At 41.5% G+C, this 16,274-nt stretch overlaps 1 protein-coding gene across 1 annotated transcript; it reads left to right on the top strand.

Annotated features, from left to right (window-relative positions):
• Nucleotides 1-428: 428 nt before the first annotated feature.
• LOC147625364 (homeobox-leucine zipper protein HOX32-like) lies at nt 429-6,790 on the top strand. The gene is made up of 18 exons (XM_086818691.1): nt 429-1,051; nt 1,193-1,352; nt 1,519-1,622; nt 1,795-1,885; nt 2,044-2,139; nt 2,271-2,384; nt 2,472-2,555; nt 2,707-2,862; nt 2,970-3,044; nt 3,133-3,236; nt 3,335-3,512; nt 3,643-3,816; nt 4,341-4,418; nt 4,509-4,646; nt 4,779-5,092; nt 5,473-5,578; nt 5,720-5,869; nt 6,352-6,790. The coding sequence occupies exons 1-18, from the start codon at nt 792-794 to the stop codon at nt 6,544-6,546; spliced, it is 2,577 nt and encodes an 858-aa protein (XP_086674817.1). The 5' UTR covers nt 429-791; the 3' UTR covers nt 6,547-6,790.
• Nucleotides 6,791-16,274: the final 9,484 nt, after the last annotated feature.

Here is a 16,274-nt window from a genome sequence, read left to right as displayed (position 1 = left end):
GTAATCCACCAAAGTTGGAATAGAACAGGAATCCAGCAAAGTACAAGCAGCTCGGACGCAAGACCTCTAAAGTTAGCAGTGGTTTTGAAGGGTAGTCTGTTATGATTGAGTTTGTGATGTGGGGCTGAGGGGCAGCTATCTAGCTAGGCTACAAGCTAGCTTTTAGATGGAATGAAAGCACCAGATCCGTGTGATAGATTCAATCTGTGCTTACTCCCGAGTCCCAGCTGCAAATTTTGAAGCCTTCCTCTCTCTCCTTCTCTATCTCAGCCTTCCTCTCTCTCTCTCTCTCTCTCTCTCTCTTTCTCTCTCTCTCATTCATTTGCTTCTATCAATAGCTTTCTCTTTCATTCCCTGCTCAGACCAGAAAATTGCTTTGCTTCTTCGACTCATCATCATCATTTCCACCGCCTTCTCCTGCAGCAGACACACAAGCCTGCATTTACTTTTCCTTCTTTTTCATTTGCCACCACCACTACTCCACCACCTTCATTGCCCCCTCCTCCCCCTCGCACCTTCTGCCTCCCCTACTAGTCCTTTCATAGTTGGTGGGAGCTTCCTTTGCTGTAGCTGATGTGTGCGGGCATGAATGCAGTCTTCAGTGGGAGGGCGGCACCTTGTCCCTGCTGCTGCTGCAGTTCCAAGCACATAGCCTATATCTCATCTCTCTCCACGATGCTTGACATAAATTGAGCTAGTGGGCATCGAGTTGTGTATTCCAAGCCTTCTATCTTCGTTCCCCGGTTGTCTGTCTGTCTGTCTGTCTGTCTGTCTGTCAAAGCTCTTCAACAATGTTAGACAGCTCGTGTGAGGATCAAACTTCTGTTTACAGTAGAAGCATGGCCCTAATGGTGCACAAGGACTCTTGCAAGGGCCCCTTGGACTCTGGCAAGTATGTACGTTATACAGCTGAGCAGGTCCAAGTTCTTGAGCGGCTTTACAATGAGTGCCCAAAACCGAGCTCCCTTTGTCGTCAGCAGCTGATAAGGGAAAACCCTATATTGCAAAACATTGAGCCCAAGCAGATCAAAGTCTGGTTTCAGAATAGGAGGTGCCACGACCATCTCTGATAATTATATCACTTGAAGCTGGTTATTTTGCACTGTGGAAGCTGAAGTAGCTGCTGTAGCCAGGAACCTTAAATCGTTGTATGGCTACGTTTTGTAGTCTTGACGTGTTTTGTGTTGTCCAGGTGCCGAGAGAAGCAGCGAAAGGAGTCCAGCCGGCTCCAAACTGTGAATTCTAAGCTTACAGCTATGAACAAGCTTCTCATGGAAGAGAACGATCGTTTGCAGAAACAAGTAGCTCAGCTGCTCTATGAAAACGGATATCTCCGGCAGCAACTGCAGCATGTAGTGTTCTAGCTAAATCCTGTGCATCTCTCCTTCTTGCTAAGTGAAGAAGATTTCTTAGCTGATCCCTTATTCTATGTCTTTAATCATGCACATGCTAACACATATCGAATGGGGTGATTATACACATATTTTCACTCTTTTTTCAATTGTGATGATAACGCAGGGTGGCAATATAACAACGGACACCAGTTGCGATTCAGTTGTTACCAGTGGGTTGCAACATCTCCCCACCCCCCAACAATCACCACAGGATGCCACCTATTCGGGGTGAGCTGAGTGGCATCATCTGCAAGAGATCTTTTTTGGAAGCCGTTGCTTTATGGACTAATGTTGGTTTGATCTCTTGTGGCAGAATCCTCTCTCTTGCTGAGGAAGCGCGAGATCTTTTTTTGGAAGCCTTTGCTTTATGGACTAATGTCGGTTTGATCTCTTGTGGCAGAATCCTCTCTCTTGCTGAGGAAGCGCTAGGTGAGTTTCTCGGAAAGGCAACAGGAACAGCTGTTGATTGGGTTCAGATGCCTGGGATGAAGGTGAGATTCTCTAGAGATGAGGGGTTTATAAGTCTAAAATAGTTAATTGTAGAGCAAATTAGTAACATTAGATTTGTTTAAATCCACATGTCTAACATCGAATTTGTTGTAAACCTTATGTCTAACTAATCGCGCCGGTTAACCTGCTGCTTCTATAGCCTGGTCCGGATTCGACTCAAATGGTCAACATTTCGCACGGTTGTGCTGGTATAGCTGCACGAGCTTGCGGGCTTGTGAGCATGGAACCAGCCAGGGTGAGTGAACCCAGCTACTGGTTGAAATGTTATAACAGGCCAGAGTTTTTAAGGTAAAAAATCTACTGCTCATTATACTAATCTTTTATGATGATACCCTTGCAATTAATTTTCTCAAGTATATTGCGCAGATTGTGGAAGTGTTGAAAGATAAACCTTCATGGCATAGGGACTGTCGTCGCTTGACCACCATGCTTGCTACCACTACTGGGAGCGGTGGTACCATAGAGGTGCTCTATACCCAGGTGATAATAGAGCTTTATTGATTATGCTCTTAGATTATGGTCTGCCACCTTTCATCCCAATTTAACCTTACCTTTGATTAATTGCAGATGTATGCGCCCACTACATTGGCTCCTGCAAGAGATTTCTACACGTTGAGATATACCTCACCTTTGGAAGATGGAAGCTACGTAGTGAGTTTTCATGCGCGCCTCTAACCCAAACCCTCTCCAAGTTTAGCTATCGACAGTCTTTAGTTTTCATTTGCTATGCATTTTGCCCACATTTTCTGAAATTCGGCTTGCTTGGATATAGTTTAAAGGTTGATTCTTTTGTTTTGCCTAGGTGTGTGAGCGGTCTATGAACGCTCCGCATGTTGCCCCAATGGCTCCTCAAATGCAACCTTTCATCAGAGCAGAAATGCAAGCTAGTGGGTGTTTGATCAGGTCTTGTGAGGGGACAGGGTCTATTGTCATAATTGTGGACCACATGGATCTGGAGGTAGAGAAAGTCATCAAAAAATTATCTTGGATCGCTTATTATCTTTTTTTAAAATGTTTTCTCCATGAGATTGTAACGCAGATTATTTCTTGCTTGCGCATCTGTAGCCTCTCACTGTGCCTGAGGTGTTACGGCCGCTGTATGAGTCTCCAGCTGTTTTGGCCCACAAAGTCACCATTGCTGTAAGAAGCCTTAATGTCATTCGTATTAAGGTAGATCTAGTCAATTATCTCAAAATAAGGAATGATTATTGGCATTGTGCTTTTGAAGGCTCTAAGGCATTTGAGGCATCTCGCACAAGAAGGTACTGTTGAGGCACCAGGAGGAGGGCAGCAGCCGGCTGCTGTGCGTTCGCTTAGCCACAGGCTGGCAAAGTACGTGGTCTTTTAAGCGTTTCTCAATGAAGATCATGGCGAGTTAAACCATAATGAGTAGTAGGGATTACCGGTCTTTGGTTGTGTTTATGTAACAGAGGTTTCAACGATGCTGTTAATGCATTTGTCGACGATGGGTGGACGACAATCACAAGCGATGGGGTGGACGATGTAACCATAATGGTAAAAGCTCCTTCTAGCAACAGAGAGCTGGGTGTACGATTGCACTCCACATGCAGAGGCATAATGTGTGCCAAGGCGTCAATGCTGCTTCAGGTGAGGGTTTTGAGCTCTCCTTATCTGTCTACTCTGGTTATCAATGTCCATGTCCGAGACCGATTCTCCCTCAACACTCAATATCTTCTCGTTTGTACTACTCTTGGTGGTAAAAAATTGTTTTGAGCAGAATGTGCCACCCTCTCTGCTGGTCCGTTTCTTGCGCGAGCACCGATCAGAATGGGCGGACAATAGCTTCGAGGAGGCCATGCAAATGGGAAACCCAGGGTTTTCCGGTTTCCATCGTGGTTTAAGCAACTCTCAAGTTCTGCTACCCCAGATACATGCACTTGAACACGACGAGGTATGTTAGTCGGCAGTGGCAGTGTGGCACCCTCATTCTTAAAATAAATGAAAATCGAGAACACCCGTTTATTTACCATTCTTATAACTTGCTTGAATGAGCTTTCGTTTCACACAAGACATTGAATTTTCTCCACACCCCCCGCGTACATTGCTCACCGAACATAGAACATATGCATATATCTTATTTTAGATATATACAAGCAATATGTGCTCTTCACCAGAAAAGAGACTTACGATACTGAATAATATAAACTAGAAAATAAAGTAATAGCAATGTTTTTACTTACAGTTGCTGGAGCCGTGGTCACCATGTTGGTCTTGGTGTGGATTTGATTACGTTAAATTTTCCGCCTACTAAAAACTTCATATTGGCTTCAATTATGGCATATTGGTTAGCCTTGGTGTGGATTTTGACTTGTGTGCACTTCATGATTCCTGTTTAGTCGAGTTTGCGTTGATTTGAGTAATGAATTTCAATAAATTATTATTATTTATTTATTTTTTTGGGATAAAATGCCTTAGTTCTTGGAGCTGTTAAAGATGGAGGGTTGTGAAGATGAGAACAACCTGATTGGTTCGCGAGACATGTTTTTGCTGCAGGTTCGCGTCTCTTTGCGTGAATTAATCAATTTACCAAACCGTTTATTGATATGTAGTTACTAACTTTGGTACTGCTATTCTATTTACCAGCTTTGTAGTGGCCTTGATGAGACTGGTTCTGGAGTTTGTGCTCAGATGGTGTTTGCTCCAGTTGATGCCTCAATCTCAGATGACATCGAACTGATTCCATCGGGCTTTAGAGTTATACCTCTAGACAACGGCCACGTTGTAAGTCGAGCGATAGTTTGTTTTAGTGGACGTCAATTTAGGTTTAATATTGTTTAAGGTTATTCTATTCTTAGGCTTTACTTGTAGTTAAGGTGTATGTCTAAGATGATTAAGGGTAAAATATGCAAGCAGGATAGTGGGGCGACCACGATAACTTTGGACCTGGCTTCCACCCTCGAAGCGGGTTCTACATCATCAGTGATCAAATCCACTAACGATAATCAGCACGTAAGATCAGTGTTGACGATTGCATTTCAGTTCAACTACGAGAGCCGGATGCAGGAAAGTAACGCCACCATCGCCAGGCATTATGTGCGCAATGTAGTGTCTACCGTGCAGAGAGTTGCTATGGCTCTAGCTCCCCCTCGCGTGAACTCGCAATTAGCTCCCGCAAGGTGTCTTCCGGAGGGTCTTCTATTAGCACGCTGGATATGCAGGAGCTACAAGTAAAAACCAAAATTCTCTCGTCTTTTTCTTTCTGAAGATAATTGTACTTAACCTTTTAAATAACCCTATATGCTAGCTTTACAATTGTTTAAACGATAATTACACGGTCTAATCACTATTATGAAGCGCTAACTGAAGGCCATGATAAAAAGTTCCACTCAAATTGAAGCGCTAGCACCGTGATGCCTTTTGAGAGAATAATATGCTATATATGTAAGATATGAGCCCTAGCACTAGGTCAAAGGATTATTATTATATTCTAATTAGCAATGTAAATGAGAGTATATTTGGAACTGATATGGTTCTCATCTTTCTTTCTTTTTAAAAAAAATTCATGAGGGCTTATTCATATGGTTCTCTCATCTTTTCATGCGTCTAGGTTGAGTTTAGGGATGGACCTTGTCCATGTGGACGTTGAAAGCAGTGAAGAATACTTAAAGGCTCTGTGGAAGCTGGGTGATGCTGTCATGTGCTGCCTATGCAAGGTGATATGTATAATAGTTTACGCAATTCAATATAATTATCAACATGCGTCTTTATATCGAAGGGATTAATATATCAAAACCCTAAAGGTGGAAGGATAACTCTAACAACTCTCTGCCATGCACTTTTAACGTATACAACAGACCTTGCCTGTGTTCACGTTCGCAAACCAAGCTGGTCTGGAGATGTTGGAAACCTCATCCATTGCTTTGCAAGAGTTATCGTGGGAGAAAACGTTGGACGAAGACTCTCAAAAAAGCTTGTGCTCCGTTTTTAGCCAAGTAATGCAGCAGGTATATATTTAATACTTCATTTTGCAGCTCCCCTAGGTATTATGTATAATTTTTTTGTTTGATTTTAATGAATCAATTATCGAGAACATTTTCTTATTGCCGAGAATATTCTGGCTTTGCCTCTTGCAATCAAGAGCAACTGGTTACTGAACGTATATCGCGCAAATCCATGAATTATTATCACTCATTCATTGTAGTAATCATTGCGCAATATGCAAGCATATTCTCTTGCGTTGCTCATTTGATTTCAACTTTTTTGCTGTTTAAATGACAACCTATCCAAAGCCTGCGCTGCGGCTGAGCATATTAATATGGGTAATGCTTGCTGAATCACACTGGAAGGGGGGAGCACATGCTCCTGAAAATATTGTGAGCACATGCTGCTGAAAATATTGTGAGCAATGTACAGAAATAATCAAATAAATGGTTAAAAAAATACAAATATGTATAATACTTACGTTTGGGAGATTGGTTTTGTCCAGGGGTATGCTTGTCTTCCAGCGGGCATAAGGCTGTCCAGCATGGGGCGCCCGGCCTCTTACGACCGCGCCATAGCCTGGAAGGTGGTGGAAGAGGACGAAGTTAGCATCCATGGAGTGGCTTTCCTTTACATTAACTGGTCTCTGCACAACAACAACGTGAAAGCAGACCTCCACCACCATCCCTTACTGCTCTGAACGCGCTAGCAACAAACAAACGCCTTTGTATTTTGGTGCTTTTTGTCAACTCGTATATATTATATCAAATATACCAACAAAAACAATATATTTATAATAAATTAGAATGAAAGCGCCACTGCGCCAGGCCTTTTATTAGCTGTACTTACCTCTCTGGCGCGCGTGCTACTCACGCATAATGATACACGCAAGAGGCCTTTTGTACAAACTTCAAAGGCCTTTCTCAGTTCTGGATTTAAGTGGATACTCTGCAGGTGTTTCTTTTGTCCTTTGTTGGAGTCTGGGCCCCGGCCCTTCGGCCGGGGGGCAGTGCGCGGTGGGCGGCGGTCGTTTGTCTGAATCTGGGACTTCGTACGTGACTACGACTCACGACTCACGAGCATTCGGTGAATCGGTGGAATCGGCGGGCAGACTTTTTTGACACACACACTCATCCTTTCACACACGTCTCTCGCACCTCACCACCGCCCCCACACACACAGTGCACACACAATTTCACACACCCTTCACTTCCCTCCCGTCAACTTCTTTCTAGAATGTAAAAAGTTCACATCTCCTCATGTTCCATCCAAAAACTGAGACTGCCCCGCTCCATCCACATGTCCCACAGTCTTTTCTTACACGTTACAACCTTTTCAGAAAGTTCCCGGCCTACTCTCTCGCTTTCTTATCACTCACATTCTTGTGGACTTTTTTGCCTTGCTCGCCTTCTGCTTTTACGAACTTTTACATGAGAGTGTCGCGTTGTTAAAATTCGTCTTGTTTGTTAAGTGACATATTATAACATTATTTCCTTACTAAACGAATGGTCTTCTCTACATTATATTGTACGTGCGTGACCCTTTTGCTTTTCAAGTAAAGGCTTGCTCTTGCGTAGAGAAATGTGTACCACCGCTGCGCGCGTGAGTGTGGGTGAAAACGAATTTCGGGAGTAAATTGTACCTCAATCGTTTGTTTCCAGACGCGTGCTTTTAAAGTGGTCTCCCGAGGACTCTCGAGACGCAGTGCTCGAGAAAAACATTTTTCTCAGCCAGTGAAGAAAAGGAAAAGGTTGGAAAAACCTCGGTTAATATTCAGGAATTTTTGGGTTTTATAACTAAAATTTATAAAAATTGACCGGCATTCTTCAATTTAGGACTAAAATTTATAAAAATTGACCGGTTTTCTTCAAAGCCTAAATTTTGGCCGGGAATTTTATATTTCAACCGGTGAAAAATACATTAAAAGCCAGTTTTTCGTGGGCACTGCTCGAGTCCCTTTACTTTTTTCTCAATGGCGCGGGCGTGTTGTGCTTGTGTTGGTGTCTATAGCAAAACATTGTAATTTACAATGCTCGAAAAAAAAACCTAGGGCTTAGTACATTTTGTACTTCTTATATTGGAAATTTACTTGAAACTCTTTAGTTCTTAGAGTCGCAGAGGTTGTAGTCTTGTCTTGCAAAATGGTGATTATATTGAAACTCTTTAGTTCTGAGAGTCGCAGAGGTTGTAGTCTTGTCTTGCAAAATGGTGATTATATTTTCTTATAAAGCTAAGGAGAAAAAAAAATCATCCATTTTATATTTCTATTGACCTAAGAAGCATAAGTCAGATCCTCCTTCTCCTTGTATTGCATGTCAGACACATTCCACATTTACATGTAATGAACATATGTGCTAGTGATTCTACCTCGCTATTGCATCTCGGATATATCCCACATTCAATGCCAATTTTGGGGGCTCTTTTATTGGTCCATAAGGGCTTTGTGCATAATTTGAAAGGGGGCCTCTAGATCTCCAGCATCATCAGATGATGTCCAAGTATCAGAGCTCCGTTCGGCTCAAAATTACCTGTTCATCTTCTGTCTTGACATAATTTTTCTTTTAGCTCACTTGGATGGACTCATTTTTGATTGCCTGTGTTCAGGAAGTCGCCCCATTTTGCACCCCTTTTTTGAAAATCTTGTGTGCTTCTCTCTAGGAATATAGCTCTTCAAGACTACACAGAGAACTAGACTGAATTGAGCTGGTTAGGTTGTTGGTGAAGGAGAGCTCTTTCTTGCATCTACTCCTCCAGGCTTTCCACATCGCTTTCACATGGGGACTTCCTAGTGGTTTGATTGCCATCAGATTGCAAAAGACCAACATTAGTGGGTCCCCTCTTCCCATCTTGGGCAATTCACTACTCTAAAGTTGTAGATCTGCCTATTAAGTCGAATGGCCCACTCTGTTTTGCAAACTTCTTATAATCTATTTTGTTGTCATCTTGTGTGTAACATCTTTAATGTTCGGCGCTCCTAGGCCCCATTCTTGCTTTGATAGTGTTCACACAATAACTTTTGAGATTTCGTACACCTCACCATTCCTCGAACATAGTTAGTTTTTGCTCGTGGTGCCCATACCTTTTATTTTCCTACAGTTGAGGGGCTTTAGTTGGAGAGGAAGTAGATGAAACAGGGGAATATAATGTGATTGAGAACCACTAGTTTGGTTGCAAGGCTATGTTGGTACCCCTTCCACTGGTTAAACTTTCTCTAATCCGTATGCATGACCCAACTCTATCTTTGGTGTAGCATGACTCCAAAGCCCATGGGAATGCCCGGGAGCCAAAATATATAGCCTTCTTGAATTACCTTGCATCCACACTCCAACACCTACTGAGTGGGTTCTTAAATCAGGGCCCTTATCCTTGTTTTCTCATTATTTATCTTAGATCCAAAAGCCAAGCATAAGAGATATAGAGATCCCTAGAATGCTTTAATTAATTCCTCATAATTTGTGGATAAGGCTATTGGTATCATCCGCGAACTAGTGCTAGAGACAAAGTTGACCCTAAAATGATCCCTTCTAGGGTCCCTTTTCTCATGGCATCTAGAACAAGCCAACCTAGAGTGTCAACAGCAATAGCAAACATGAGTGGGGCAAGAGGTCATCCCTGCTTGATGGAGGCTTCTTTTAGCTTGGCATTGTCTGTGACTGTTGCTCTAGTATGACTAATGAGGATTTTGACCCATTTAATGAAGTTTTCCCTCATCCCCATGCCCCTTAGGGATTGTAAAATAAAGTCCCATTTGACTCTGTCAAATAAGCCTTAGTCAATCTTGAAGAACATGAAAGTGGGCATGTTCTACTCTCTTCCCACATGGAAATGACGGTATCTAAGATATATTTTCCTTTAATGAGCCCTTTTTATTCTTTTTGAATCTAGTTCTTTAAGTTACCAGATAGCCTTCTCGCCAAGGTCTTAGCCAATATTTTATAAGCACTAATGAGCATGGTTATTGGTCTCTAGTTGGTGATCATATCCTTGGGGCCCTTCTTATGAATAAGCTTTATCAATCCCTCAGTGGAAGGGACCCGGAGCTCAAAGATTCTTGCCATACCAATAGAAGGTGGTCAACTAGGAGAGGCTTTAAGCACTTGAAGAATTTTGAGGGAAGCCCATTAATCCCCACGCTTCTCCGTGTTTTAAGAGATTCTATAGTCTCTCCCAGCTCGGTGACTTCTTACTCAAGGGCAGGAGAGCTAGTCCTCGAGGGAATCGTCCCAGTCCTAAATTCTTGCCCTCCTCTTCCAGGGTGACTTCTTGCTTAAGGGAAGCTAGACTTGCACGCAATCGTCTTGGCTCTATATTCTGGAATCAATTTGCAGTCTGCCTTTCTTTCCCATGAGAGGGATGAGGGGGTACTGAAGATTCATGAGAAGTGCCCCTATACTATATCCAGGTTTTTTTGCTATCAAAGCTACCTTTTTTCCCGTTTTGTCTAGAAGGGGAGCTTTGTGGTCCTTTTCAATCTTTTTTAAAAGCAGCGTGAACATTTCTTTAGAGGGCCGAGTCAACCTTCTTGCCCACCACTCTCTTAGGAAGAGCTTCAAATGTTCGTAGTAGCTAGGTCTTTGTGAAGATTTTGGTACCCCTCATCAACCACTCTCTCTAACTCGTTCATCTTAGCATATTTCCCTTCCGAGGGTTCTTTCTGACTTCTTATTTTATATATTTCAGGAGCTTTTGAGTGTCTTTAGCCATTGTCACTTATGCCCTAGTTGGGGTTGGAAGCTATTATTCAAGATAGATTTGATCCCTTCCTTCCCCAAAGGGAGTTGGAATAAAGACGAGATTTTCACCATTTGGGCCAAACTTTTATTTGCTCTGTGAATGTAAACTTATCATGCATAAATGAGTCTCAAAAGAGCCAAAGGCGTGCAACCCTCATGTGAGTTTTGTAAAATTCCCTTCATTTTGAATGGAATTTTGCACGGAATGCCATGTTGGTTGCACAACATCATGATGAGCTAAAGTTCATCCAAGCTCTTTGTATTAAAATACTAAGGCATCCATGATAAAGTATGCAAGTGAAGGTTAAGAATGAGGAGATGACCCACTTGCATGCTTGTTGAAAGGGAACAATAAAAAGTATCTATTCGTTTAGAAGGAAGTAAGAGAAAGTACCTTGGTAACCTCATATTTCATTTCAAGCTATCCTTTTTTTTTTTTTGTAAATGATATTCTTGGCCAAATGGTCTTTGATCTTTCAAAGTGAGGGAGTCTCTGTTCAAGTCTAAGGAACGATCGTGATCGTCTATGACCCTGGCTCGAAAAACAAAAACAAAAAATCTTTCAAAGTGAGGGAGGTAACACTAGCTTGCGGTGTGACAAATTTTATTAGTTTGATAAGGTACATAATGCATACTTGGGTTAAAAAAGTATCGATAGTCTATATGTATTATGATTGATGTGTTATCATTAATGTCAATGAATTACGTGTCATGTACCATCTTGATGTGTCACATGTTGTGTCATCCTTTATGTGTCACGTGTTGTTCATGTCAGAAGAGTATAATTTACATAACTTAGGACGCAATGTTCAAAATTCAAAAAATAGGTGTCACCTTAAAAATATGCTAGACAAAAATCCAAAATAGCAGGTTAAGTGATACATGAAAAGGAATCAAAAATATTTCTTTCATGACAAAGGCTATGTCATGTGTCATGCTTTACACACACACACTCTCTCTCTCTCTCTCTCTCTCTCTCTCTCTCTCTCTCTCACACACACACACACACACACACACACACACACACACACATGCTCACACACACATGCATGCATAAACAAAAGATGAAAACTCAAGAGTGTATGTGAGAGTTAATTATGCTTTCAAGAAGCTATAAGACCCAAGAATAGTTTCCTTATATTCATGTGTCATGAGTTGTATATCTTATGTATCACATCATGTTTGTATAATGTGCCATGAGTGTTATGTCGTCGTGTTTATCTTCTTCCTTGTGATATTTATACATGATGTAGTAAGTCTTGCTTGCCATGATGCCATGTTGAATTCCAATATGGTTCACATCATGCACTTGGTTTGGGAGTCCTTCACACTTATAATCACTTGCAATAGTTAGAACTCACTACCCAGACTTCAACCACAAATGATAATGAACATTAGTTGATAAACAAACATCATCAACAGCTTCAAACCTGCCCCATCACCGAAGATAATATAAGGTGAGTGCCATACCAAAATAAAAATGCCAAGCAAACATCTCAAAGGGCCAATTTCCACACAAGGCAGTTTTTTGTATGGTTAGCAACCGGTTGTTGCTACACAACAAGGAAGTCTTATCTCGCAACCATATAAATTGTATTTCTCTCTCTCCGAGTTGCAACTAGTTTTTATTTCAAGTATTCGTGGAAATTGGCCTTGTTCAAATCCAAATTTTGATGAGCAATGTGATTCCCTTGGAAGAATCTAAAAGTACGATCAAATTTTGCTGACATGATTGGGACCCGTATTAAAGGAACAAAATCGATCTCACATCATTACCCAAAAAAATGTAAGGGGAACAGGGCGTTTGTGATAATATTTGGACAAGCAGGTGCAAGAGAAAGATTCTGATGTGGCGTATCCTACATGGCCAACCTCAAGTAACCGTGAGAACAGCTCCGAACACTAGCAACATGTGCTACCTGCTTGTGTTGTACGTTAGGAGGCGAGCTCAAACAGACCATGAAGAACTCAGACATGGCTTGCCCCTCATCTGATGTCGAGGTGCTATAACTTCGAAAGCCTTCAACACTCAAGCTCGAATCTTTTTTCCCGTGGGGTTTGAATGGCGCGGGGGGGGGGGGGGGGGGGGGGGGGGGGACAGCCCAACAGCTCTCGTGAACAAGCTGAGCCTCTCCTGCCTGGCAGCCAGAAGCATTCATGCTCGCCGGGTACCTACGGTTTTCAGGTTGCCTCGGGAAGTTCAAGGAGACGTACAAGCCACAAGTTGCAGGAACGAGGCCTTCGGGGTGCTAGCAGTCTTTTGTAAGTAAAAAGCAAAGGGTCCTCCAAAAGAAAAAAAACAAAGGAATCAGTAGATAAAAAGCCTTTTCACTGAGTTTTCCGGAGTTTGAGCTTTAACCTCCTTTTAATATAAGCAAAACCTGGGAAAAATTAGCACCCGTCCCGACGTACACTGATTAGAAGCCTTTGGCGCCTGCCTTGGCACGTATCTCCAGCTAGGTGGATACAATCTTTACTATTTGGTCTCTTTTTCTCTGCAAAAGGATTAAGAAAAGAAGAAGCATGTAAGGCGTTTTTTAATCATAAAACAATATCTATACCATTAGCTTCCAATTTTGTCACGGCTACCTATCTAATAGCTTTTTTTTTCATTAATTAATTAATGCCACTAGTGTGGGCATTAATTAATCGATGCCCAAGCTTTGTTTCACTAAGGTTATTATTACAAAGTAATTCAAACCTTGCTTTAACTAAAGGTAACAATAATAAATAACAATTTTCAAACTTATTGTAAAAAGCATTAAAATTGAAAATAAAAAATGCCATCATAAATGTGAAATGAGTTAAATGACTTAAAAATAATCTATGAAACCTAAAAAATTTGTATTTGTTCTATTCATTTAAAATATAAAAATTATACAAAAAACATATTTTTGTAATAATAGTAATGAAAATTTTTACAACAATAAAAGTGACAGTTTATACAACGATGACTATGAAAATACATATTTGAAAGATGGTCATACGTATTCATTGAAATTCTGTACATAAAGATAGTTGCTTCCTGAGGTGCAAAGATACAAAATCATGACCATTTTTTATTGCTTCCCTCATATTTGGTGGGTCCCAAAGAGTGCGATATTTGCCATGCAATACATGCGCGTTGCAAACATCTTCATCACTGTCCACAGGGATGGGGTTGCTTCTTGATCTTGGATTACCAAATCATCATTTTTTGGTTGTTCATCTTCAACTCTAGCTATGTCTACATCTGGAAAGTACGTGAAACCTGGATGATCCATGAAAAAAATTTCATCGATGTCAACAGAATGAGTGATATGAGAGATTTTCATCACTTTCCAAATAACAACTGTCCTTTTTCTATCATTCCATTCCCCACTTTAGGCATGATCCAGTGTGTAGATGGGTAGTATTTCCTAGTGCAGAGCATTCGCAACAACAAAGTAGACTCCATGCTAGCCCCTAGCTTATTCGAGATATTATGCATGGTCAAACACATTGACAGGAGTTAAACATACTTTGGTTTATAAATCCCCTTGCCCATATAGCGCATATTGCTCACGACGACAGCTAGTTATTTCTTCAATAGAGACATTGTGACTGAAAAATATGAAGTGTGGGTTGTACAAGTCTTTCATACAGTAACGTAACATGCCCTCATTATGTGTGGAGACAGATTTGTTTCAAAGCTCTGCAGATGACAATCCTGTTAGCAATTATCTCTTGTTTGTACATTACACAGTAGGGCCTCTGTTGTGGGTGTGCCCACCCATTTAGGTGTTTTCTTATTTTTCCCCATTTTTCATGTATGTTCCCCTGTTTTTTGTGGTCGTGGGGTAGTAGATGCTGGCCGCCTATTTTTCTAGTCTGGCCGACTATGTTAAGTACTGGTGGCCGACTGCCTTTTTTTTTGGTCGTGAGCATTCAGGGCTGTTGTCGGCCTGTTTTGGGCTGGCCGCCAATAGCCCACGGCCATATATATACGTGGCCCTGCCCCCCACACTTTGTATCACATTTCAAGATTTTCTAGTGTATATAGCAGAGTTTATACAGCTTCTCTCTCCCTCTCTCATCTACGTTTTGCTCTCTACAAGAGCTGTCTTCATTTTCACTGTGCATTCTGACATGGTATTAGAACCCCAAGTGGCTTAAAGCTTGGAGATAGTGGGACCTTGACGGTTTGCTGATTTGTGGTGCTGATTGGAGATTGCTTGGGTAGTTCGGGAGTTGAAGATCGGGTAGAAGGTGGCCATCATCATTGGACAACCACCTTGCATACTATTTCCAGCTTCTTCATTTTTTTCCCACCACCCTCCCTTCTGTTAAAACCCTAAAGATCTCTCTAGCTAATAACCATGTATAAACATGCATGAACCAAGCATATACTTATCCACTCGACCACCCCCGAGCCCAAGGATGCACACATAAATACAATGAAGTATCACATATCTTACCTTAGTGTCCCATACCACCAAGAGATATGACTTCACTCTAGCAGCACATAGCTCTAACATGAAATGGAAAGAGAGTAGACACAATGTTCTACACAAGAGAACATCCCTTGAGAGTGCCCCATGCCCTTATTATATAGGAGGGCCCTCAAGTGACTCTTGACTCTCCATTTCCATGTGTGACCCTTGGTTGTCTGACCCTAATCTCAACCCAAGATTAGACCTAACCCTTGCCCCACTAGAGCATGTTTCCATGCTCTCATGTTCACATGCCTAGGGTGGGTTAGCCTCCTAGTATATGCATATATAATGTGCACATAACATACTTCCCCCCTCTCAAAACATTGCACTCTTGTAATGAAAAGAAGGAAAACTGCGCTCAACATTTTCAATTGACTCCCAAGTTGAATCCTCAATTTCCCTATCTTTCCACTTAATTTTAACCTCAGGGATTAAGCGACTACGAAGTTTCCTTTCCCTGAATTCAAGTACCTTTTCAGGTTCATGTGGAACATAAGACAAATCTTCAACTTCAATGAGTTCTTGAAGAGTACTTTGTTATCCTCACCTCACAGCTTCTCTTTCAGTCTACTGACATGAAAGACTGGATAAACTCTGACATGTGGAGGTAGTTTTATTTCATACGCAATCGTGCCAATCCGACGTATAACTCGAAATGGACCACAATATGTAGGAGATAAATTTGAGCACTTTCTTGTTGACAAAGTCTGAGAATCTTTAGGAACTTTTAAATAAACTGGCTCAAAAGTCCGAGGTGAGCGTTCCCTATTAGCATAAAACCGTGCTCTATCTTGAGCACTCGTGATAAAATCCTGAGCTTGGGTCAGCATTTCTAGGATATCTCGCAAATCCGTTGATGCATCAAGCTTAATGTCCTTAAGATCGACATCAACAGGTGCCCTGGGTTGATACCCATACATAAGCATGAACGGACTATAACCAGTAGCCGAATGCTTAGAACTGTTATAGGCGAATTCCATCATTAGAAGATATTTTTCCCAACTTGATGGTTTTCCAGAGATATATCAATGAAGCATATCCTCTACAATCTGATTCACACGCTCTATTTTCCCATCAGACTCTGGGTGATCATAGAAACTTATACTCAAAGTAGTTTTTCCAATTTCTTGAAAACTTCCTGTCAAAAATGAGCCGCGAACTTAGAGTCCCGATCGCTCATAATATTAGAAGGTAGACCATATAGTCTAAATAGTTGCTTGACAAATTGGTAAGCCAATTCC

Source organism: Cibotium barometz, chromosome 24 (genome assembly GCF_041138505.1).
Source record: "Cibotium barometz isolate CiBa-2024 chromosome 24, ASM4113850v1, whole genome shotgun sequence".
Classification (NCBI taxonomy): Eukaryota; Viridiplantae; Streptophyta; class Polypodiopsida; order Cyatheales; family Cibotiaceae; genus Cibotium; species Cibotium barometz.
Note: the sequence above shows the minus strand (reverse complement) of the source record. Positions and strands in the feature narration are given on the sequence as shown.